Here is a 24758-nt window from a genome sequence, read left to right as displayed (position 1 = left end):
AATACCACCGGATTCGTATCCTCCCAGTTATCTGACTCAACACAATTGAAATGGACGGCTCAAATTTAATTTCAGCCGGTGGGTGATCAGAATGACTATAGGGAACAGTACTATTTATTCTTTGAGATGCGTGCCAAGTTAAAAATTTCATTTTCAGACCATCCGATTCAATTCTACTCAGTCAGGTAACCTGAGGGGATACAAATTGAATACCACCACCCTCCTCCCCTATCGAGTAATTAAACACTACATCTGTAAAAGATGTGTTCACACTGATTCAATTAAAGCACATCCATTAAATCCATCAAATGATTATTAATGTGCATTGTACTTCATGAAAAGAGATAATAGATTGAATGTTTCAAATATTTTTAATTTACTCCGAAAATGTTTCTTTTAATATACTAGCACATTTTTAATAAATAGTTGCTAGTAGGGGTGTAAACGGAGCCGGATTATCCGACGGATATCCGCTCCGAATCCGCTTATAATCCGAATCCGAATTAAACGGATCCGGATAATTATCAAATATCCACAGAATATCCGGATTCAGATATGGATACGGATAGTAAGTATAAAACGGAGCGGATATCCGAACCATCCGGAACATGATCGGACCCGTTAAGAACCCCATTTGCTGAGGCGAACCCGCTAGGAGAACCTTCAGCGCTAAAACAAATTGCTTGAGCTGAGATTCGAACCCTTGTCCTCTAGTATCAAAGATTAGCATCAAACCACTACACCACTTTAACTTTTGTTACCATTCTTTTATTTTATATATATAATATATCAATAGATCATCTCTTATCTCTTCAATATTATAATTAATATTTATATTTATTGTTTTAATTAATATTTGTATCTTAGAAGTTAATATATCTTAATTATCCGACCATTATTCGTTTTATATCCGTATTCGAATCCGTATCCGTGGACTATCCGTTCCGTATCCGTATTCGTTTAAGGCGGATTTGGTTTTGAATTTTGATATCCGTTTACTATCCGTATCCGTATTTGTATCCGCTCATTATCCGATGGATGCGGATATGGTATCAGCGTTATCCGCTCCGTTTTCACCCCTAGTTGCTAGTGACTAGCCGAAATTTTTATTTATACTATAATCACAAAAAAATAAACCAAATCACCTCATATTATGAAGAATTCAAGAAATACCAAGACCACTAAACCGTTCTACGACCTCAAAAACTGAGAGCCGCCAATTGACCCTGCGGCCTCAGTCAACCGGCCTTCAAATGAAATAGCAGTCCTAACCGATACTTTATGACACACCATCGTGGCAAATTTTAAGTCATTGGAATGTATTAAAAAATGAATGTAATTAGTAACAAAATATTTTTATAATATAATGGTCCCACACAATTGTTTGAATCTCAGAGGATGCAAATTCCAGATCCCAGGCAGAATGGCCGATTGCCCAAATATGTTCCATTATCCCGCAGAGTCTAGTTTTCCATTTCCTATTACGTGTCTTCTTATAATTCGATGGAAATGAGTGTATGGACCCCACCATAGCCTCTTAGTTTTGTTTCAGTGCCAATATTGTATCGTACACAGAATTAATGTTACAGCAGATTTTATATTAGAAGAAAATGGCCATGTAAAATTGAGTTGCTGTAAGCCGTCGGATTTTAATTGTGCACGAGTTTTGACAAGATCCAATGGTCTCTAAGTACTCGTGATACGTAATGTTAGAACTCAGAAGCTCCTACCGACTAGGTACAACTAATTAATTAATTCTTCCGAGTACATTATATTATCAGTACACAATTTAGAAATATAACTATTTAAACTTTTGAGTCACAAGGTACCACAAAATTAAAATAACAATATATTTTTTAAGAAAATTATATTCTGATAATATGTGTGTTGGTAATAAAATTGATTGAAAGAGTTCATGTGCATATCAACACTGCTCCCTGAATGTGACTTATTGCTACATTCTTGGTGAACTGGAAGAAGAACTACTAGCATTAGTATTGGAGAAGCTATATACTATAATAATTGACAAAAATATTATATATAGTTGCTTATCAATGCTTTTGTTTCGCTCTTGTGATCATTATTGGTTTCTTGTTAAGATTATTTTAGTCATGGTAGAGTTTTAGTCGGCACTGTATTAAGGTGTTCATTGGTTTGGTAGATTTTTTTTTGTTATAGTTATACTGAAATAGATTGAATTTAACAGAATTATATATCCCCTGATAGATTTTTTTAATTGCATGACATATATAATTTTGGACAATAAAATTTGTGGTATGCAAGCAAGGTTTTACATCTTGTATAAATGAAATTTCCATAAATATGTATTATGTTCACACTTAATTGTATTTTTATATCAACTTTGTGCATAATACTTTGTTTTGTTTCATTTTTATGATTTAAATTTAATTCCATATGGCCTTTAGTCTGATTTTGTATACTTGCACTGCATTGTAATATATAAGTGGACTATTATTACTAATTAGTTAATCTATTGTTAAGTCTTAAGAAAAATTAATTATTTTCAATATTTTTTCAATGATTAACTATTTTCTATTTTAAGCATTTATAAGTATTTTTTTAAGAGATTCCGAGTTTCCGGTTCAAACTCAGTTGATTCTTAACAATTTGTTTGAATCAGATTCGACAGGCAACATGCTGATTTAAAATTTTACAACATAATTTCCTTTTCTTTTTAGTAATAAAAAATAATGACCTCGACTAATTAAAAAGCCAATGATTCATGGATACAACATGTTTATATATCCTTAGGTGAAAAACATAAATGATACGATTAAATGAAAACCTTGTGCTGACTTATTTATAAACCTCTGAAAGCGAATGATTAATTGTATGAAACCATCTATTTGAAAATATATGCTCTTGTTTTCTTTAGGTATTAGTTGTCAAAACTTTTATAAATAGGTATATATTATATGACACGAGAGATGTACACATGTATGTATTGATCAAGTAAGATATTTGAACACAGTGCAAATGGAGGTATTACTCTATTTTTTTATTCATAGTATTACACAATAATAAATTAAATTTGTGGCATCAATTATGAAATATGTTGAAAAATAGCAAGGATGGAAGGAATAATTACGGGCTACTGGCTGGTAGGAAACATAATGATCTGAGAAAAAATTATGAAAAAACACGGGACGGATGTGTTGCTTTTATATAATTTCAAAAATCATGTAATTTAAAAAAAAACTCAAGAGAAGCCACTAACCTTAAAAATAAAATTAAAAAATTAAAAAATAATAAAAAAAAACTCAAGAGGCAATTGTTTGCAGTATTTCCTCCTTTGTGTTCCTTTTTTCTCAAGCATTCATGTTAATCCAGCCAGTTTCCTTTTGTGTTACTTTTCTCTAGGAGCATAGTTTTGTGTTTCTTTTATTTTTTCAAAGAATACTAGTCTAATGTTGGCAATGAAATTTTTGTTAAAACAGTTCATGTCTATATCTACATTGCCCCCTGAAGCTCTTCCCCTTTGTAAGACCCAGTATATTCTCACCATTCTTCAACTGGCCTTTCATAGGAAAAATGAAGGTACTGGTATCGCTTTTAAGCTAAATCCATGGCTGTAGTGATAAGGAAAATTCATACTGGGGTAAAAGAAAAAAAATTCATACTGTCATTAACAACAAGCTTTGATATTGGAGAAGCTGTACAGTAGGTTGATAGTGTGCAAATTTAGGAGCAAAGTGGCAGTGGAAGGGACCAAAATCACATTAGTAACATAGAAGGTGCAAAGTTGTACATAAGCAGAGCAGATGTGTTGCTCTTATATAATTTCATAAACCAAGTTATTTCAAAAAGCTGAAGACGTGGTTGCTCGCAACATAACTGAAGAGCCGATGTTTTGCTTCATCGGATTGTTTATAATATCAATTTAATTTGTCTTAATTTATTGTTTTGATTTGTTTCGCAATATCAATTTAATTAGTGTTCCTTAAGTTGTTATTGTTTGTTTGCTATTTTGTTGTTGTCTCATTCAATCACACGGTAATTATGCATATTGTCTGCATTTCTTAGTTTTGGTAACGTTGGATACAAAATCTTAATTCTTAACAAAACAACGGGTAGACATGTAAAATTTTGTGGAACGTTAATTATAAATTAGAAAAGTCAATTGATAACGTGGGATACTAATCCAATTTTTAACAAAACAAGGAGTTTACAAGTAAATTTTTTGTCGAACAGTAATTATAAATTAGGAAAGTAAATTGATAACGTTGGATATTAATCCAATTTTTAACAACATGAGGGGAAGATAAGTAAATTGTTTATGGAATGTTAATTATAAATTATGAAAATAAATTGATAACATTGGATATTAATCAAATTTGTAACAAAACAAAGGGTAGACATGTAAAATTTTTGTGGAACGTTAATTATAAATTAAGAAAGTATATTGATAATGTGGGAAATTAATCCTACTTTTAACAAAATGAGGCATGTAAATTTTTGTGGAGCGTTAATTATAAATTAGGAAAGTAAATTGAACTTCAAACAAACTTGACCGTGAGGAATCTATTTTCAGGATTGGGAGATTAAACAGAGAGGTAAATAAGGAAAGCCAGAAAATAAGTCTGTTGCCAGAGCTATTATAAATTGCACACAAGATCGGAAGAACTAGGTTTCTCTTTTCTCCTCCCTTCACCATACTACCACAGTTTCTATTTCTTGGCAGTGAGGTTTGCTTCCGTCTCTACCTTTTGCATCAATTTTTCAAATTTTCAGAAACTTTATATCAGGCATTTGATAATCAAATTATGATCTCTGTTAGGGGTGTCAATGGTACCTTTTTAGCCGTTTACCCGACCCGTATCGTATTCGATAAGGCGGGTATGGGTAAGGTTTTTTTTTCGTTAGCTTATTGGGTATGGATATGGGTAAGAATTTTTTTTCGTTAAATAAATGGGTAAGGGTATGGGTAATGATTATTTCGTACCCGTTACCCTATAGGGTAATTATAAAATCCAAATATATATTCAATTCAATTTCCAACCCACTTAAATGTATATTTAATTCAATTTCTAACCCACTTAAATGTATATTCGTGTTTTTGAATTTTTATTCTTTATAAAAAATAATTTAGTTGGAATTGATTGCACATTTATTTTATTTTTATTAGAAATGCAATTATATATGTGTTAAAATGAATGAGTTTTTGATGTTTAATTTGTAAAATATAATAAAACTAATTATTATACTAGTATTATCCGTTATTCACCCGCTACCGTTTCGTTACCCGATAATATTAACGGGTAAGGGTAGGGTAGGGTAAGATTAATTTTTAATGGGTATGGGTAGGGTATGGGTAAGATTAATTTTAATGGGTATGGATATGAAAATGTTTCCACCCGATCCGTACCGTACCCATTGACACCCCTAATCTCTGTCAAATCTGCGCGGTAAAAAGGATAGTTAATTTTTGACACCGTTTGAGGTAGAATTTTTGTAGCTCGCACAGAAAATTGTGTTTGTTTAGGAAAACCAAGGAACTTATTCTTGGTTCAGTATAAAAGAGTAATAAAAACAAGGTGGGGTGTTGTTTAATTTATATAATAATATTATTTTCAACATTTTTTCCCCATTCCCTTTTAGTTTGAGCATTCAAACTGCGATAGAGAACTTGATCAATGGAGGACCTATACAAAGATGACCCGAACTCTTGGCTGAGACGCACCCGTTTCTCTAAGACGGTTTATCACCAGCCCAACCCTCTGCGTATAGCCGTATACCCATCATCCCTTTAACCAAACTCAAACTTGGATCCTCTAACCCTAGATCGAACCGGGCATCTATCTCTGTCCCCGTCACCTGGGAAAACACCTCCAAGATAACTCAGACAACTACATTGTCAAGTTTGAAGTTGAACTTGACAAAGAAAAATAACCTGGCATTCATTAATGGGGTTATATCTAACAAGTTTAAAGAGGTGAAAAATACCGTCAGGAGTCAATTCATGGGCCCACAACACGGAGAAAGAACAGTGAAGTCATCCTCGAATCAAAAGAAGAAGAGTCGCTGGATGAAGTACTTTGACCGTGAAGTGTGCCAGGTGGGTGTACTGGACAAATCCAGTGAAGTCAGCGATGATCCAGTAGAAGAGGATGGCGAGCAGGGTCTGTTGCCCAATTTTTAAAAAGCAACATGCGGGGCCGCCAGAGTTTGGCCTTGGAGATTGAACCTGGAAGTTTTTCACAGAGAACTAGTTATTATAAGCTGTCGGAGTATGCAGTATGTGCGGAAGTCATTTTTTATCTTTTAAACAAACTTTGATTTTGAACATGCATGCATGAATGTAGTTTTGATAATGATCTTCTTTATTGTCTCACTTTTCTATGATGAGTTGAGATATTCTGCTTCATTCAATGAGAATCTGAAGCAATTTTTGTGCGATTATATGAAATATTGTTTTGCTTGTGTCAAAGCTGAAGAATATATTTTTTTTTTTTTTTGTATGGGATTTCTAACCATCTAAGGTTGGTAGACATACAGACATCAATCGAATCCAATACCCGTACGTTGCCGCAAAACCATTGTGAAATGCATATCCCCAATAGTACCAACTCCTTGGTTCAAATTTACCTCAGTGTTACCAACAAGTAATGGTCCCTTGCTATCTCTTGGTTTAACAATTTTTCTACTGAATTTGTCACTATCCAAACCTTCTAGCTCTAAAATCCCCATCAATCACCACAATTTTCACTTTTATGGGCGAGCCCTCCTCATTTGTGCAAATTTTGCCCATATTAATGTCTATGAGTTGGATTTCTGTGCGCATTTGTCATTATCAGTGTTGTTATTGCCGGTGTATATTGTTTACGGAACTTGATTTGCAAGGACGAGTTTGTGTGTCGGCAAGTCTCTGCTCCGATGGCTGGGATATAAAAAGAAAAATGTGCCGTTAGCATTTGCCTAAAATAAAAGTTTTTTCAAAAATTCAAAATTCAAGAAGATCAAATTGGTGAGCTAAACTGAGTACTTACTGTGGGTACCGCTTCTTCTATGTAGTATTTATGATTTCTGTACGTAAAGTTTAACTCATATATTGATATAAATTCTACATAAATCACTACTACAGAAACTTCTATCGGGTAAAAGCTGGATCTGGTAATGGATCTGGTAACAGATTTCTTACCGCTAGAGACCAACACGATAAAAGAAACAAATACTTCTAGCAGTTCCATACTGATAGGAGAATATTAAATCCTGCTGAAACTTTGATTTGAAAACTCAAAATTTTCAATTCAATTGCTTAAAATCTTCATTTGTAATATTTACAAACTTGAGGGCTGAAATGTCAATCTCATATCTAATCAATTCAAATTCCGTTTCTTTTCTTCAAACGGTTATTAAAATTGCATTAAGCAAAAGGCGCTATTGAAGATGATTTTTAATATCTTAAAATCTCTATCTTTATTATAAATAAAGAAACATCCTGTTTGTTTTATATCGGAAAAAATTCATTCCATTTGTTCACACCCTTTCTCCTATGTTAAAATTCATAAAATAAAACCACTCTTTGATTTATTTTCCCCACAAAATAAACCTCTTTGATTTATTCTCCATTTTGACTTTTTATCAATCAAATTAAATTACATCTGATCAACAGTTGTATATTAAGAAGTTATCATTAGTTGTTTCCATAGCATGTCTAAGGAGTAACAATCCCGGATTATCTTGATTGTGATTCTATCTTGTACGATAAAATGGAATACGCTTAAGGACAGTGATTCGCACAATCCAAGTATTATCCTTTCAACTTGATTTATTTTATTTTGATTAATTTATTTAACTATATATCCAAATATTCTGAAAATTTATCTCAACAAATCCTCTATCAGTTGTACGTTATATGCCGATAAAGGGAATGTGTTTTTTTTTTTTTTTTTTAAATTTCATTCATCAAATTAGCCAGCCCCCCAATTTTCTGGCCAAATTAATCATAAACAAGCATATATAGATACAAAAAACAATATAGACCAACATGCATCTTCATAAAATCAAATTTTACTGTTCATAAAACATACATATCTTCATAAACAAAAAACATGCCTAAGGACTATATACTTGCAGCTAGCTGCAACGATCCCTTAAATCTCTCCTTCAGCCTCATGCTGCGGCGTGGCTCAATAGCAGCCTCTTTTCTCTTCTGGAGCCTAGGGCTGCAGCGTGGTGTGGCATGTCAGTCGCCGGTGGCTTATTTCTCTTCTTGGGACAGGGTTTGGATGCTGCTTGACTATTAGAGGATTCAGAGAGAGACAAATATGACAAAAAATCTACATCCTTTGTCAGCAGCAGTAAATCCTGGAGAGATTTCTAAATCAAGAGATAGTGTTGGTTCATCCTTCACCTCATCAACTTTAACGTTAAAAGTTGGAACGGTCTGTTTAGATGCCATTAAGCCAAACTATAACCAAAAAGATGAGTAAAAGACTTAAATGAGTATAATTAAGTCTAAACATAAAACGAGTAAAAACATAATCTTGAAATGCATGTGTACATGTAAAAACAGCAGGCTAAAGTTCAACAATAAACAGTACATTTCTCTTCTATTTGACTAACCTAAATCCTAAATTCTACATCTAAAACCCAAGATTTGATCAGTATATATAGCGGAAGTTAACTTTTATGCATCTCTTTCCCTCTATGTGTGGGTTGTTCTGGAACACAACCTTAAAGACAAAGGTAATATTGAAATATCTAGAACTCCAGAGTCCAGACAAAATCACCAATTGCATAGAGTTAATATGAAACTATACACATCTGTTTATAAACAAAATCACCAATTGCATTTATAACATTGTTCCGGCCCTCTTCATGAAACATAAAAAAACATCTTCTTTTTTTTCCTTCCAGCTGGTTGGTTATGACGGATAAAAACGCATCCCTAGCTAATTCTCATATTTACCTGAAGTTAATTTTTTTTTTTAAAAAAAAAAATCAATGCCTTTACTGCAAAATATTCGATCTGTTGGTAGGGTACAAGCATTTATGGATTGGGTCGAGACATGAAATCCAATTTGGTACCTAAAGTTTATTGTAAAGAAAATACCTAAATTCTTTGACAATGAATACTCAAACTGAGGAGGAATTCCAAGCATTGATAAAAATGCATTGTCCCCTCACAATTTGCTTTCATCTTCTTAATTTCTTTTTCCTTCAATGAGTTGATCATTTTTTTTCTTCCTCAAAGAAAAATTATATCCCAACCCATAATATAGAAAGATACAATTGAATGATCTCCTTAAAAGAAGAAAAAAAAAAAAAAAAAGGACAAGTTGCAAGGGAAGAATGCATAGATATAAATGCTTGGAATTTATCTTCAGTTAAAGTATGGAGACCTCAATGTCAAAGAAGTTAGAATATTATTTTTATTTCACTTCAATCATGATTTTGTTATTAATTATATAAGGACATGACAAATGGTAACAATAAAAACACACTTTGAATATTTGCAACATTTAATCGTGATTTTGTTACAAACCATATGAGGTTCATATTGCTTGTACAAATTAAATGATGCTATATAAACGATATAAACCTCATTCAATATTTAACTTTTTTTCGTAGCATCGCATTTTAAATTTGCAAGAGATCGTGATGATATAAATAAATAAATAAATTTCACATTGAAAGAATTTAACAATTAGTAAGAATGTCTGTCAGAAAATAGAGAAAAATTATATTTCTGAATTACTCTAGAACGATAGAAATTTTATTTCTAGATCTAACTCTTTAAGTAAGGCGATTATTTTCGTTGATATCTGACTAACACGTACTTGTAATTATAATATTGTTAGTCTAAAAGGGGTACTAAATTTCTAAGAGACCTACTAACAATTTACAAATCCATTGTAGGAAGAAAGGTGCAACCATAATAGAGATTACTTGTTGTGTATTATTTTAAGTTATAAAAATACATTATGAAGCAATTTAGAAGAGGTGAATCCAAAACCAGTTAGGATCAAATGAAATTGGTGACTATGTACAACAGTGAAAGTTATAATTATTTTAATTATCTAGTATTAATGAAAAGTATTTCTATAAACAAAATCATAATACTATAGAGCAAATTAGAACAATAAAATAAGTATAGGAGAAATACACATCAAAATTAAGGGATACAATTACCTCATAAGGATTTAGAACAAACAAGCGGAACTATGGATGTAGATACTTTCTTGTTAATTTGGTTGATATAAATTTGATTGAATTGTAAATTTTTTCCACAAAGGACGTCCTTTTATAGGCCCCAATACCACCACCCTCCTCCTCTTTCAAGTAATTGAACACTAAATCTTCAAAAGATTTGTTCAAACACTGATTCAATGCACATCCATTAAACCCATCAAATTAATATTAATGTGCATTGTACTTTATAAAAAAATAATATATATTGAATGTTTCAAATATTTTTAATTTAATCCGAAGATTAGTTTCTTTAACTACTAGAACATTTTTTAATAAATGGTTGCTAGTTATATTGACAAAAACAAATTGTGCTAGTGTTTTCTTTACAAAAATTTATGCAGGGAAAGAATCTCGAATCGCAGATCATTAGAAAAAATCAGATGGCCAGTGTTTTCTTATAACCAGAGGCCATGTACGATTGGAATGCGCCTAAACTACACTTGATCTTCTGTGTTATGTCGGAAGCAGAATACAATACAGCCAACTGAAGCTGTCCTTTATAGCTTCGCAATCACCCTCCATTTCACTTTTGGCAACAACATGCATGCATCTGTCCACGGAGTTTCCCTATCTTTGATGAACTGGAAGAAGAACAACATGCTTTAATATTTGACAAGCTATACATGAGTAGTTGGCTAGCTAGTGTTGAAATATAGGAGTAAAGTGGCGGTGGAAGGGGCCAAAATCACATAATTAGTAACATAGAGTCTGTGTCCCCTCAGGTACCTGAGGTACAGTTTCAAAAAATGAAAGGTTCAGATTAATTCCATTCATATTCAACTCAATCCGGTCCCTATTATGGCTGTAGGGGGTATGCTTTGAGATTTGCGTCCCCTCATGAACCTGGAGTGATACGGATTCAGTAACATAAGGAGGTTCATTTGCATGAGTCGGCACGGTAGAACAGTCCAAAAGTTTTACATAAGCAAGAACGGAGGTGTTGCTTCATCCGATTGCATGTAATATCAATTTAAATTAAATTCTTAATGTACCGTTTTGATTCGTTTAAAAATGTCAGTAACGAGGTAATTATGAACACCAACGTACCCATGGTAAGAGAGGCAATGCAAAGTCTTTAATTAGTGTTCCATTGTTATTGTCTCATCCAATCACATGATGGTAATTGTGCATATTGCCTGCATTTTTTAGTTTTAGTAACGTGGGATACTAATCCAATTTTTAACAAAACAAGGGGTGGACAAGTAAACTTTTTGTCGAATGTTAATTATAAATTAGGAAAGTTAATTCATAACGTTGGAATTTAATCCAATTTTTAACAAAATGAGGGGTAGACATGTAAAATTATATGTGGAATATTAATTATAAATTAGGAAAGTAAATTGATAACGTGGGATATTAATCAAATTTTTAACAAAACGAGGGGTAGAAATGTTAAAAAATTGCGTAACGTTAATTATAAATTAATTAGGAAAGTACATTGATAACCTGGAATCTTTTTTTTTTTTTTTTTTTTTGCAAACTCAAACATGGATCCTCTAACCCTAGCTTGAACCAGGCATCTATCTCCGCGCCCGTCACTTGGGAAAACACATCCAAGTTAACTCAGACAACTACCCTGCCAAGTTTGAAGTCGAACTTGACAAAGAAAAAGAACCTGGCATTCATTAATAGGGCTATATTTGGCATGTTTAAAGAGGGGAAAAATACTGTCAGGAGCCAATTCATGGGCCCACAAAACGGATAAAGAACAGTGAAGTCATCCTCGAGTCAAAAGAAGAAGAGCCGCTGGATGAAGTACTTTGACCGTGGTGTGCACCGGGTTCGTGTACTGGACAAATCCAGTGAAGTAAGAGCTGATCTGGTAGAAGAGGATGGCGAGCAGGGTCTGTTGCCAAATTTTTAAAGAGCAATATGCAATCCCACCAGAGTTTGGCTTTGAAGATTGAACCCGGAATTTTTTCACAGAGAATTAGTTATTATAAGCTGACGGAGTATGCAGTATGTGCAGAAGTCTATTTTTATCTGTTAAAGAAACTTTGATTTTGAACATACATGAATGTAGTTTCCATAATGATCTTCTGTATTGTGTCGCTTATCTATGATGATATGAGATATTATGTTTCTTTCAATGAGTTAATTGAATCTGAAGCAATTTTGTTGTGATGATATTAAATATTGTTTCGCATTTTTTTTTGTATCAGATTTCTAACCATCTAAGGTCGATCGACATACAGACATCAATCGGGTCCATTACCCATTGCCACAAAACTGTCGCGAAATGGTTTATGGGAGGTGACGTTGTACGTAGCAGTACTGATAGATTTGCTTCTCAATTTTTATTAGTGAATGAATTATGAGGAAAGAATTGTGGTTGATTACACAATGGCGTTTAAGATAGAGATGATGCATTAGAATACCAGTAATTTGGAATGCATTATTAGTGGATTAATTGGACGCTCTGATTCTACTCTAATTAAACAACAAAAAATAAAAAAGTGAAGAAAGAAAATTTCTATTCTATTTTTTTTTTCTCTTTGGACATGGGGATATGGAAACAAAAATGCAAAGAAGATAAATCACCTAAATCCTTCGTCCTACATGTTGAGTTAATTATTTACATCCCCCAAAAAAAAAATGCATCACATAATTAAGCTATAAAACCATAGCCCCAAAAATCATCATTAGGCAATGATTCATCGAGATATTGACTTGAGGAAGGGTATATAATTGGGCTTGCTCCTGCCTCTGACTCTGCACCATTCCCATATGTTCCTCCTGTTTGTGTCTCGTGAGGCCAGGCTGAGAAAAGAGAGAAACAATCACTCCAATTAGTTATTATGTGATTTCTGAAATATATCAATGTTGTAAAGAAATTATAAATTCGTTCTGTTCTATTATTTTGTTTGTAAAAAAAAGAAGAAAAATCCTTATTGATGTCATATATACATATAAGAGGCTAATTAACATGAGATTGAGGCATACTGATCGAATAAACTAGATAATTAAAAAGGCTAAGTTAATTACTTGGTAAATCGGCATTGCTCTTCAAATTGGCATTGTCGAGCCCGGTAGGGCACGTTTGCGCATGCTTTACAACTTTGTTCCATAAATTTTCCGACATTTTCAATATCTGCACAATCAGAATTAATTAAATAAAAGTTTACCTACCTTTTCCAATTTTAGGCTCTGTAATGACAAGCTAAAAGTATTTTTTTTTAAGTTGTTTCATTCTCAATTAAATTACCATTTTTTTTATTATAACTTAAATTACCAGTTAAGCAACACTATTTATTTCTTTATTAAAAAATTTCTTACTTATCAGGTCTTGTTATAGGTTGTTTATAAATTATATAACGAGAAGTATAAGCGAGAAATTGCAGAAATTTTACCTCCTTTAGCTCACTTGGATTTTCATTCAACAACTTCAAGAAATCTTGAACAATGTTAATACCATTCTTCTTCAATCTCTGATGATATTTTCCATCTTTCGCAATAGTGTCAAGTCGCCAAATGTCATCGTCGGGCATTGGGGGATAATGCTTCTCGGACGCTGTAATAAGTTTCATAGTTATTAGAATTGTGGATTCTACATTTCACTGGTAAAATGTCATCTAATTCAGATTATACAATTTTTTTTTGTTAAATAAATAAATAAAAACTTCTGATTAAGTTTACTTACATTCACCTCGGTGATCCTTGACTATAAATTTCTCTGACAACCCCTCCTGAAACGTTATAATAGTTCCACAACGCTTTGAATCAATACACACACCAAGACGAAATTTTCCGCTTCTCAGCCATTTTGAATTGTCAGTGAAATGCATATCCCCAATAGTACCAACTCCTTGGTTCAAATTTACCTCAGTGTTACCAACAAGCAATGGTCTCTTGCCATCTCTTGGTTTAACAATTTTGCTACTAAATTTGTCACTATCCAAACCTTCTAGCTCTAAATCCCCATCAATCACCACAATTTTCACTTTTATGGGCGAGCCCTCCTCATTTGTACAAATTTTGCCTGTATTAATGTCTACGAGTTGGATTTTTATGCGCATTTTGTCATTAGCAGTGATGTTATTGTTGGTGTATATTTTTTGCGGAACTTGATTTGCAAAGAGGAGTTTGTGTGTTGGCAAGTCCCTGCTCTGCAATGGCTGAGATCTACAAGGAAAAATGTGTTGTTAGAATTTGCCTAAAATAAAAGCTTTTTCAGAAATCCAAAAGTCAAGAAGATCAAAATTGTTGAACTTGAAACTGAGTACTTACTGCGGTGTTGGTACCGCTTCTTCTATGTAGTATTGGCGATTTCTGCATGTAAAGTTAACTCATAGATTAATATAAATTCTACATAAATTCAAAATCAAGCTACTGAGTTCATATTTCTTTCTTTTAGAAAAAAAAATACATTTATAATTGAGCTTTGTTTTGAGTCAAAATAGCTAGAAAGAGAGGTATATAAAACAAACCCCCTACCCGTAAAGTGGATTTGAACCGCAAACAAGTAGCTGCACCTCCTCATGTACCTAAATAATTTCAGATTAAAATGCCAAAATTAAGAACATAAATCAACTGTCTTTTCCAAGAGAGCAATGTAATAAGAAAGGAAGCTCACCACTCTACGGATGATTGGCTCCATAGATAAGCAAATGTGTCGTATGGTCTCAGCCAACATCGCACCTCTAATCACACTGCCATCGATATAATAAAAAGGAAACTCAGGAGCTTGAACTAATAAGCATTGTATTAATAATGTTAGTAATAATACATAGAAATTGGTAGAATCAAAGAGAGGAGCTAGAACTCACGAAAAGAAGGAAGGCGCCGTTCGCATCCGGCTCGACTGAGGCTGATTTTGGTCGACATCCAATCCAAGCTCCTCCCGCGGTCGCTTCCGACCATTTTCCATTGATGAAATCACTTGCACCCGGCTTGACTGAGGCTGATTTTTGTCGGTATCCTGTTCAAGCTCTTCCCACGGTTGCTTCCTACTATTTTCCATTGATTAAATCACTCCAACTTGTTTAAAATGTCTTGAAATTTATCAAGAGAGAAAACAAGCAAAAGGGGGAGGTAGGAGTTGGGGTGGTGAAAAGGTAAAGGCTGAGTTTAAATTTTCAACTTGGAATTGATTTGAATTTATAGCTGTTGGAGATGGTGACAAGAGAACATTCATAGAAAGAGCTTGGAATCTTAATGGAAATACTTTCACAGATAGTTGATTTCTGCAAGTTATCTTAGTTGAGGAAACATCTTGGATTTTTCATCAATTTACAGGTCAACGGCGACTTCACACAAAGGTCAACTTCTGATCTATCCATCTCAAATTTAAACAATTATGCCTAATATAATATAGATATGTCGGCATGTCGCTGTAAAATAAATATTTCATCCTGTTCATTAGTACAAATTACTGCATTCTTTTTCTTCCGCTATTTGTAAGGAGCCGCAAATAAAGATAAAAAAAAAACATTAAAGTCTCTAGCTTACCCAAAAAAATAACAATAATAAAGTATCTACACCTGTGATTACTTAGTTTAGTAATTTCATTTTGTTATTATTTTTATATACTTTTTCAGGCCAGTGTTTGAGTCCATTGTTATCCTTCGCCCATATGAATTTGTTGAATTATGTAGACAATACATTATTTATCTAATATTATGATGAAAATTCTGAATTTTTTAATTTAATTTACAAAAATATCAATATTTTAATATGAATATTGTACTTTAGAATAATAAATTATTTCTTAATTATATTGGTATCACAATTAAATTACGATTTTTGTAACTAATTAAATTACGAACTTGCCAGTTGCCACTATCATCAATTCATCATTATAGTTTCTTTTTGGCTTGGTCTGTTGTCCGTCACGTGCCATGTTGTATGTCACACACCATGTGGCATGATATATGTGACATATATGTGGGCACTACAAAAAAGCTGGATTTTATTTATAGATGTCACCTGATAGCTTCTATCCGGTTCTCAAAAAAAAAAATAGATGTCTGGATTAATTATTCATAATTACACGGTTAAACGTTGAAGTTGAACTTATTTAATGACTCAGTATCACTCAAAAGTTCTTTTTTCAATTATTAGGAACTATCCACGAAATATGTTCCGAGTTTCCTAGAGCATTCCAATGTTCTTGATCAAAAGAAAAATAAATCACGAGTTTCCTAGAGCATTCCAATGTTGTTGATCAAAAGAAAAATAAATTACGAGTTTCCTAGAGCATTCCAATGTTGTTGATCAAAAGAAAAATAAATCAAAGAAACATGTTAAGTTGTTAACAACAACCATACTTTTGACTTGTTCTTTTGTCACCGAATTATACGAGATGAGATTTGAGATTTGACAGAGATGAAAATTTATTTTTGAAAAAGTGAGAACCCATAAGCATATATATGCACATAATTAACTATGAAAATATGCGTTGAAATGTATGTTTAGTTGTACCGTGAAATTAGTTGTGAAAATTTTAAATTTAAAAAAAAAATATATATTTCTATTTAAATTTTTCACCTATTTAAAATAAGAAAAGTTTTGTGCACGTTTGATTAAAAACTATTAATTAATGTTGCAAAAATGATCAGAAATGCTTAAAAAATATTGCAAAAAAAAAAAACTTTTTCAGATCCGGAGCTTTTGCTTAGTCGGTTAGTCCAACGTTGGTAAATGAACTAAAGAGAGCTCTTTATATTAACCCTTAAGAGAAAGACGAGGGAAGAGAGAGAGTTACAGTAGGCATTTAAAAGATGTGGAGATTGGAAAAAAAAAAAAAAAAAGTTTTGAGTCTAGATTTTTTTAGACCAAAAAATTGTACTAAAATGTGAATGCCCGAGAATAACCCACGGAAAACTTGAGTTAGATATAGAAAGGAAAAATCAATAAAGTTACATGTAAAAAAAAATTGGGGGGAGAATTTCATTATACCCCTCAAAATTTTGAAAATTACATATTTTTCCCTCTAAAATTCATAATGAAGTTAATTTTCTGGATACCGTACTCTTTGTTATATCTAATATATCTCTCAACTCGGATTTTTCTTTTCTATTTACTCCTTGAATTTAATAAATCACAATTAAATATTATCTAATTTATTTATTTTCCATCTTACCCTCGTCCTTTCTTTCTGATTTAAAAGGTAAGAGCAATGGCGGTACATGAGATCAGATAGATAATACCGTATGGGAGAATTTTCACGGTTTCACTTTACCTTCTCATTTTTTTTTTTTCTTTTTTTTTTTTTCTTTGTTTTCAACTTAGACAGCACTCAGACTTCATGAGCAGCTTAGATTTCTTATTTTTTTTAGGACTTTACAGGGCTTAGTCTACTTACTGGTATTTTAATCCTTCTGTTTTTCCTTTTTTCCTTTCTATTTTTTTCTCTTTGAGAACACTGTTCTTGTGTACCAGTTTATCTATTAATGAAATGAGTACTTTGACACTCGTTATTTCTCAAAAAAAAAATAATAATGAAATTCAATCTTACAGTGTCGAAAGCCTAATGAATGGCTACTTTAAATGCCCTCAATTTACTTCTATTTTCCCGGAAAAAATGAACTTCTTCCTAATTTGTAAGGGAATTTTTTTAGATTGATTTTGTACAAATTTCAGAGCAAACGGACGGATTGGATTTTGAATAGAAAATTTTATATATGCAACTCGATCTCAACTTTTTAAATCAAAGAGAAAGGACAAGAGTGTGATGGAAAGGAAAAAAAAACAAATTAGATAATATTTAATTGTGAGTTATTAACTTATGAGGTAAATAGAAAAGAAAATTTAGAGTTGAGGAATATGCAGGGGCTGATCCAAGACTTTCGTCAGGGGATAAGAAAATATCGAATCGGATTTAAATAGCTTATCGGATTTAAACTCATTAACTAATTCGGTACTCAATAAAAAAATGCTTTGACTTTATACTTTCCAATGCTCTGGCTTGTAATTTCTGATACTTTTAACTTATAATTTTAATTACCAGTATTCTAAATAGCTAGCTATAGCTTTTTCGAACCCTAAAAGTTATGGCGCTATGGGCAATATATAGCTAGCTATCAGCGCTATATAATTCAAGAAATTTATTTTAATTTTAACACTAAATTTAACCCGAATTACAAATCAAACATCCAGAGAGGAATTTTGTTTATAAACCATAATTAGAAAACAGTTTTTTTATGAAACCAACATGATTACTTTTTTTTACAAAAATCATAAGAACCGAAATGCCATTTCAGTCCCGAATTTTTTTTTTGGGACCAAAATGGCAATTTGGTTCAAGGTATTTTTATAATTTTTCAACGTATTTTTTTTCTCGAAATCTGTGAAAACGGCTGGGACTGAAATGCCATTTTGGTCCCAAAAAAAAGGAAAAATAATCATGTTTGTTTCATAAAAAAAAAAATTCTAATTATGGTTTATAAAAAAAATATCCACAGAGAGGCAAAAAAATTTCCACGGAGAGGCAAAGTCGATCAATACCGATAGATCACCACTAAAACTCAAAATCCAAGGGAGGGGAGAGAGCGGCTAAGCCCCCCCCCCCCCCCCGGTATATGCTAGGTCCACCCTTAAAAATATGCTAAATATAACTAAGAGCACGAAGGTAATAGAAAATTGAAGAATTCTTCAAAAGTATCTAGAAAATTAACCCTTTATAGTATCATATTTACCATTTGGAACTTCAACAATTCACAAATTTATCCATTTTATTATTATCTTCTCGAAAACCGTCTAATTAAAAAATTGATATTTTTTTTAAAACATGTTACATTTTTTTTTCAATATAAGATAAAATGCATACTTCGTAAATTTAAAATGAGTAGTCCATTTCATTGATGAACGAACGCAACGTCATGAAACATCATCGGAACAAAGTTGGACTCTCTAATGAATAGATTTCTCTACTCTTTATTTTTACACAAGTATATACCTAAATGTCATTGTCTAAACGTTAAAAATAGAGAAATGATCAATTTGTTCTCGAAAACCGTCTAATTAAAAGATTGACATTTTTAAAACATGTTACATTTTTTTTTAATAAAAGATAAAATGCGTACTTCATAAATTTAAAATAAGTAGTCCATTTCATTGATGAATGAACGCAACGTCATGAAACATCATCGGAACAAAGTTGGACTCTCTAATGAATAGTTTATCACATTACACCCACACACACTTGTTCTTTATTTTGTTTGATATACAACCCCACCTATTAGTAGAGGTGAAAACATATCGGATATTATCCGATCGAATCCAGATTTGTATTTGAAAAGATATGGATTTTGTCCAGATTCTTATTATCCGATCGAATCAATATTCAAATTTTCGTGCAAATAGTGGTATAAATATAATTTTGAATTTTAATTATTTGTATTTAAATAGTAGATATATGTTACAAAAATATTTATGTATATATCTATAAATTTCTAACATCCAAATATATATTACTATATTAGTCTAATATTCAATTTATCAGAAAAAAAAAATAGACAGACACATATGGTTTTACCACTATCCGATCCGTTTTCACCCCTACCTATCAGGGATCCGTATTCTCCCGGGTACCTGACTAAGCACAATTGAAATGAACGGTTCAGATTTAATTTCAGCTGGTTGGTTATCGGATGGCATCATGGCAGTAGTGGGCAGTATTATTTGTGCTTTGAGATGCGTGCCAAGCCATTTTTGGACCGTCCGATTCAATTCTACTCAGTCAAGTAACCTGAGGGGATACGAATTCACCTGTCAGCCCCTTGAGACTTTGAGAGTTCCTTTTTGAATGAGCAAAAGCATCCAAAATTAGCGCGAAATTTTTTATTATCAACTTAACTGCCCATTCTCTCTTTCAAATAACCTCCTCCGTTGAAACCAAAGAGAGCAGAACAAAGTAACCAACCAGTAGTAAGAGACACCGAGCAGCGAAATCTCAGTGAGGCATTTCGACGAACAAACCATGTGCACTCTCAAAAAAAGGGGTCGTGTGCTGATTCTGACTCTCACCGGCTCCGACGATCACCGCCTAGGCCCAGATACGATCTCCTCGCTCTACTCGGCACTCGCCACCGCCCGGTCCGACTCGACCGCCGGCGCTTTGGTCGTCACCAATGAAGGTCGGTTCTTCTGCAACGGCTTCGACCTCGCCTGAACTGAGAACTCGAAAGCAAAGCTCATGACTTTAGTTTCCCTCGCTAAATCACTAATTGCTGATCTGGTTTCTTTTCCCATGCCGACTATTGCAGCAGCTACAGGCCACGTGGCGGCAGCTGGGGTGATGCTTGCTCTTGCGCATGATTACGTGTACATGAGGGGAGATCGACGCGTCTTTTACTGTAGCGAGCTGGACGTTGGATTGCCTTTCCCGCCTTATTTCATGGTTCTAATGCGAACTAAGCTAACTAGACCGGGGTAAGTAACTGGGGAATGACCTTTTATTGAGTGGTGTCTAGTAAATATTAAGGGCTGGAATTGATTTTAGAGTTCAACTCGCACAATAGAAATACCCTGTTTATGTTTGTTATTTGGGCCAAGCTTGCAATTTCAGTCAGGGGCGGAACCAGGGGGGTGCAAGGGGGGGCCAGGCACCCCCCAACTGAGGCGGAAGTGCTTGCTGGGTGGTTATTTTTATGTAGTTTTTTACAGATGCATACCGATTGGCACCTCCATGCAGTTGTTCTTTCGTCTTTCGGCAGCTCGGCCCCCCCAAGTTCAAGTCCTGGTTCCGCCCCTGATTTCAGTAGTAGATGAACATGAAATTTGAGATCAACAGAATACCCATATGCTACTATTAATACTGGGCCCAACTAACATCCTACCAAAAATAAACAAAATCAGTACAATTTAAGCAATTGATAGGTTGCCCAGCGGTAGTCGTTACCTGATTATTCGTAGTCTGGACGACTGTACCATGAGTATGATTTTCTAGTTATAATAGCAGGTGAGGTTAAACTTCATATCCCTTAGGGTACCTCACTACTATGGGCAATATCTAGACTGTTTTTCTTGAATCTTAAAGCTTGTCGACCCCTTAAATGCTATACTTGCATCCATGTGTTGTTCTGAAAGCTACTACATTCTATAACTCTCAGTTCTGAAAGTATCTCTTTGTTATGTATCTTTTATCTGCCTGTTCTTGGATATTTTTTTTGGTAAAACCAATTCTTAACAGATAAGGATAAAATAATAATCAAGCCAATTTTATGGAACCCCTTTACCACCCGTTAACGGCACTGCCAAATGAAATAAATATAGCAGCAATAAGCATATTTGGAGAGCACTCGTTTGGATTATTAGTTGATAAAAAGATGAAAATTCAGGGCACCAAGTAACAAATCCAGATGAACACCATGTTAAATTTGTAATTATCATTTCATTAAATCTGTACATATTTAAAGCCACTAACCTTCAAAAAATAAATCTGTGCATATTTCAGAAATTACAAATTCAGACAAGTTTTTCACAGTTTTACCCCTGTAATTCTAGGGCACTGCGTGACATGGCACTAGGAGCGAAGAAGATAAATGCTATAGAGGGGAAGGAGAGAGGTATTGTAGATAAGGTGTTTGAGAGTGCCTCTGACGTGTTGCCGGAGGCGGTGAAGATGGCAGAGCAGCTGGCTGGTAGGAACTGGGACAGAGGAGTATATGCGTCAATTCGCATGTCTATGTACCCCGACTTGTGTAGGTCTGTGGGGATCCCGCAAGAAAGTGATGAGGAGGCCGAAAAGCATTTTGCTTCCAAGCTCTGAAGAAATAATTGCTGCATTTGCATATAGGTAATCATTTGTTGTTATTTTTATTTTTTAATTCACCTTCACTGTGTTTGCAGATGTAAGAACCGACATTTTAACACCAAACATCTTATAATTTTTTTGCAAAGATACCCTACTGGCCTTGGTTTTTAACAGTTTGGTGTCATTTACCATAATTACTTTACTTGGTGCTAGTTGCGTAACTAACAACTGTTGGGTTATCTGCAAGTAAAATCAAATTGGCAGTGTAATTCACAGAACTTAAACTATATATTTAAGGCATGAGCTTTACAGTTCAAGAACCAATCTGTACTGGCACTTAATTTTGATTTTCAATTAGACACTGATTTGCTTATAAAGTTCAGTTTTTTAGGACATAATCTATGGAGCCTCCAAAAGTTAATGTAATTTTATTCTCAGAAAATGTATATTACTTATTTATGCACCTCATGTTTCTTCATGTCCTTCAATTTAACTTCTGTTCAGACATCCTATTTATTGTTTTTCCTTTTTTATCCTTTTAATAACTAATGATATAATCTTCCTTGTTTCAGATTAATGCTAAACTGTTATGTTGGCAACATCAGGACTTTTACCAATAAAATGTCAATGCAACTGCTTAGTTAGTAGATGTGGTACTTCCACTGGTATAGGATCTTTTAGGGTTTAAATAATGTCGTTGTCACAGTATTTGATGCTTACCGAAGCAAAAGGTGCATTAAATTTTAACCATGGCAATTTTTTAGTTGGATTATGCAGTTCTTTGTTGGTCATTTTGAAGTATGGAAAAGAGTTGCCTTCTATACCAATTTGAAATAGGAAACTTCTAATTGTCCACAGCCTTTTGTCCACCATTTGTCCACAGCTTTGACTTGCGCGAATACTGTAAAATTACTTTTACATGTTGTATAATTATACAATATATCACATAAAATATATCAGTTAATCACAAAACATCCAGCAACTATTTGAAGTGGTTCCATGATAGTTAGAAATATCATGCAACGAGAAAAGAAATGTACTTTCAAACTGTACTTTAGGAAATTGCAGTTATAGGAAGTTATTGGCAGTTAAAGTTAGTTATTAGCGGTTATTGGTAGTTAGAGTTAGTTATTAGTGTCTGCACTGGGTTGAATCTTGTATACTGTAAAATTGAATCTTGTATACAGTAAAATTTTCGATTGAATCTTGTATACTGTAAAATTGAATTTTGTATATTGTAAAATTTTCAATTGAATCTTGTATACTGTAAAATTTTCAAATAATGCTGTAAATTTTCAATTGAATCTTATATACTGTAAAATTTCTAAATCTAAACCATAAAATAATACCATGTATACTGTAAGATAAAATGTAAAAAATGCTACATTTCAGCTTAAACTACAACCTGCAAAGAATCATGTATACTGTAAAATTTCAAAATATAAACCATAAAATAATACCATGTATACTGTAAAATTTTAAAATCTATATATACATCCATCATCTGTTCAACAAAAATCTGTTCACCACACAAAAAATCTGTTCACCACAAATAAAAATCTATTCACTGGGTTGAATCTTGTATACAGTAAAATTGAATCTTGTATACTGTAAAACTACAAAGTGAATACTATAAAATAACCCGATTATCCTCCAGGCTGTTCTTCTCTGAGCAAGTTAATGTTGTTGTCAAGGGCCCCTTCATCCCTCTCTTCCTCTTGCTCCATTGTCGACCGAGTTAGCATCGATTCTTCATTGATTCTTCATATTCGATCTTGCAATGGTATTTTAGAGGCAGAAGTAAAGGTCGGGTGATGATTTGATGATCGGAAGAGAGATTTCGGAAAGAGCAGAAAGTATGTTTCTGTCGAGATCAGATCTGGATGCAAAAGAAACGGGACAAAAGCTAGTGTATAGACGAGGCAAGATCAGATCTAAATCCATAAAAATGGTGAGAGAAGAGAACGGAGAGAGAGATTAGAAGAGAAAAGAGTCAACGGAGAGATCGAAAATTTATAAAAAGGAATTGTTGGTTGAGAAAGAAGGTTTGTTTAAGGAAATCGTTAGAAGAAGGTGGGGACCGACAGTTAAAACGGGAGTTGGATAAGATTGTGGACAAATGGTAGATAAAACCTACTGGACAGAAATATTTTCTCTTTGAAATATGCTGGCAAGATGGTTCATAAGCATGAAAAAATGATATTTATCAGTTCATAGTCTTATTTTTTAGTTGCGATTTCATCTTAATTATTAATTTTATTTTGTATATATGTTCTATTATCTATATACTTTTGGGTACCTCTTCAGGAACCCTGAGTTTATAATATATTTGTCACGTGTCAACTGACACTTCATTATACGGGCAAACATGCTGAGGATTTGTATGTGCAACTGCATAAAGGTTAAAATAAACCTCAGTTGACCAAACAAATCAAACTACTATGTGAAAACTAAAAATAAAAAAGGAGAAATATACTTCAGAAAATTAGCAAAACAGAGGGTAGAGGGTGTCAGTTGAGTTGACTGGAAGGTATCTGACGACTGACAGGTTGGATTTGGAACGGCTGTATACCTTCCAGTCCTTGCCAGGAAAATTGTTTAAGTTGTCATTTTCTCAGATGTAAATATTTGGGTGGAGATTGAATTGTAGATATCCTAATCAGATTTTTTTATGAATAAACTACAAAAAAAATGTTATCACAGACTAAATTATATACTTTTGGAAAGTAATTTAACATTATATTTTTAGTTATCTAGTAAACATCAGCCTGTCATCTTATTCTTTATAGTTGGTTAGTTGTACCATACAATTTTGTATTTGTTTATTATTTTTTCTTTTGGCACTAAT

At 33.2% G+C, this 24758-nt stretch overlaps 2 protein-coding genes and 1 long non-coding RNA gene across 4 annotated transcripts; 2 read left to right on the top strand and 1 right to left on the bottom strand.

Moving 5' to 3' along the window:
* The first annotated feature begins 4603 nt into the window (after positions 1 to 4603).
* Positions 4604 to 12743, top strand: LOC144546979 (uncharacterized). 2 transcript variants are annotated; one of them, XR_013508929.1, is made up of 4 exons: positions 4604 to 4706; positions 5643 to 6500; positions 12395 to 12543; positions 12577 to 12743. It is a non-coding gene; the product is annotated as an uncharacterized LOC144546979 (long non-coding RNA). The 2 variants fall into 2 exon arrangements; XR_013508928.1 differs by lacking the exon at positions 4604 to 4706 and having other exon boundaries at positions 5586 to 6500.
* Positions 12673 to 15228, bottom strand: LOC144546978 (calmodulin-binding protein 60 E-like). The gene is made up of 8 exons (XM_078295578.1): positions 14982 to 15228; positions 14789 to 14864; positions 14650 to 14699; positions 14443 to 14484; positions 13856 to 14337; positions 13566 to 13726; positions 13201 to 13306; positions 12673 to 12975 (listed from the first exon to the last, which is right to left on the bottom strand). The coding sequence occupies exons 1-8, from the start codon at positions 15173 to 15175 to the stop codon at positions 12824 to 12826; spliced, it is 1263 nt and encodes a 420-aa protein (XP_078151704.1). The 5' UTR covers positions 15176 to 15228; the 3' UTR covers positions 12673 to 12823.
* Positions 15229 to 20221: 4993 nt separating this feature from the next.
* On the top strand, positions 20222 to 22710 carry LOC144546938 (enoyl-CoA delta isomerase 2, peroxisomal-like). Its single transcript, XM_078295531.1, has 3 exons — positions 20222 to 20586; positions 21661 to 21952; positions 22483 to 22710. Exons 1-2 carry the CDS (start codon positions 20351 to 20353, stop codon positions 21923 to 21925), a joined length of 501 nt encoding a protein of 166 aa, XP_078151657.1. The 5' UTR covers positions 20222 to 20350; the 3' UTR covers positions 21926 to 21952; positions 22483 to 22710.
* Positions 22711 to 24758: the final 2048 nt, after the last annotated feature.

Source organism: Carex rostrata, chromosome 30 (genome assembly GCF_964058835.1).
Source record: "Carex rostrata chromosome 30, lpCarRost1.2, whole genome shotgun sequence".
Lineage (NCBI taxonomy): Eukaryota > Viridiplantae > Streptophyta > Magnoliopsida > Poales > Cyperaceae > Carex > Carex rostrata.
This window is presented reverse-complemented; position numbering and strand designations above follow the sequence as displayed.

Bases quoted from the DNA above. Each gene is read 5' to 3' on its own strand.
- LOC144546978 (XM_078295578.1), bottom strand. From the start codon at position 15,175: ATGGAAAATAGTAGGAAGCAACCGTGGGAAGAGCTTGAACAGGATACC. The intron at 13,727-13,855 runs GTAAGTAAACTT...AACTTATTACAG, and splicing joins CAAGGATCACCGAGGTGAAT to CGTCCGAGAAGCATTATCCC. The intron at 12,976-13,200 runs GTAATTAACTTA...CTCTTTTCTCAG, and splicing joins GAGCAATGCCGATTTACCAA to CCTGGCCTCACGAGACACAA.
- LOC144546938 (XM_078295531.1), top strand. From the start codon at position 20,351: ATGACTTTAGTTTCCCTCGCTAAATCACTAATTGCTGATCTGGTTTCT. The intron at 20,587-21,660 runs GTAAGTAACTGG...CTGTAATTCTAG, and splicing joins ACTAAGCTAACTAGACCGGG to GGCACTGCGTGACATGGCAC.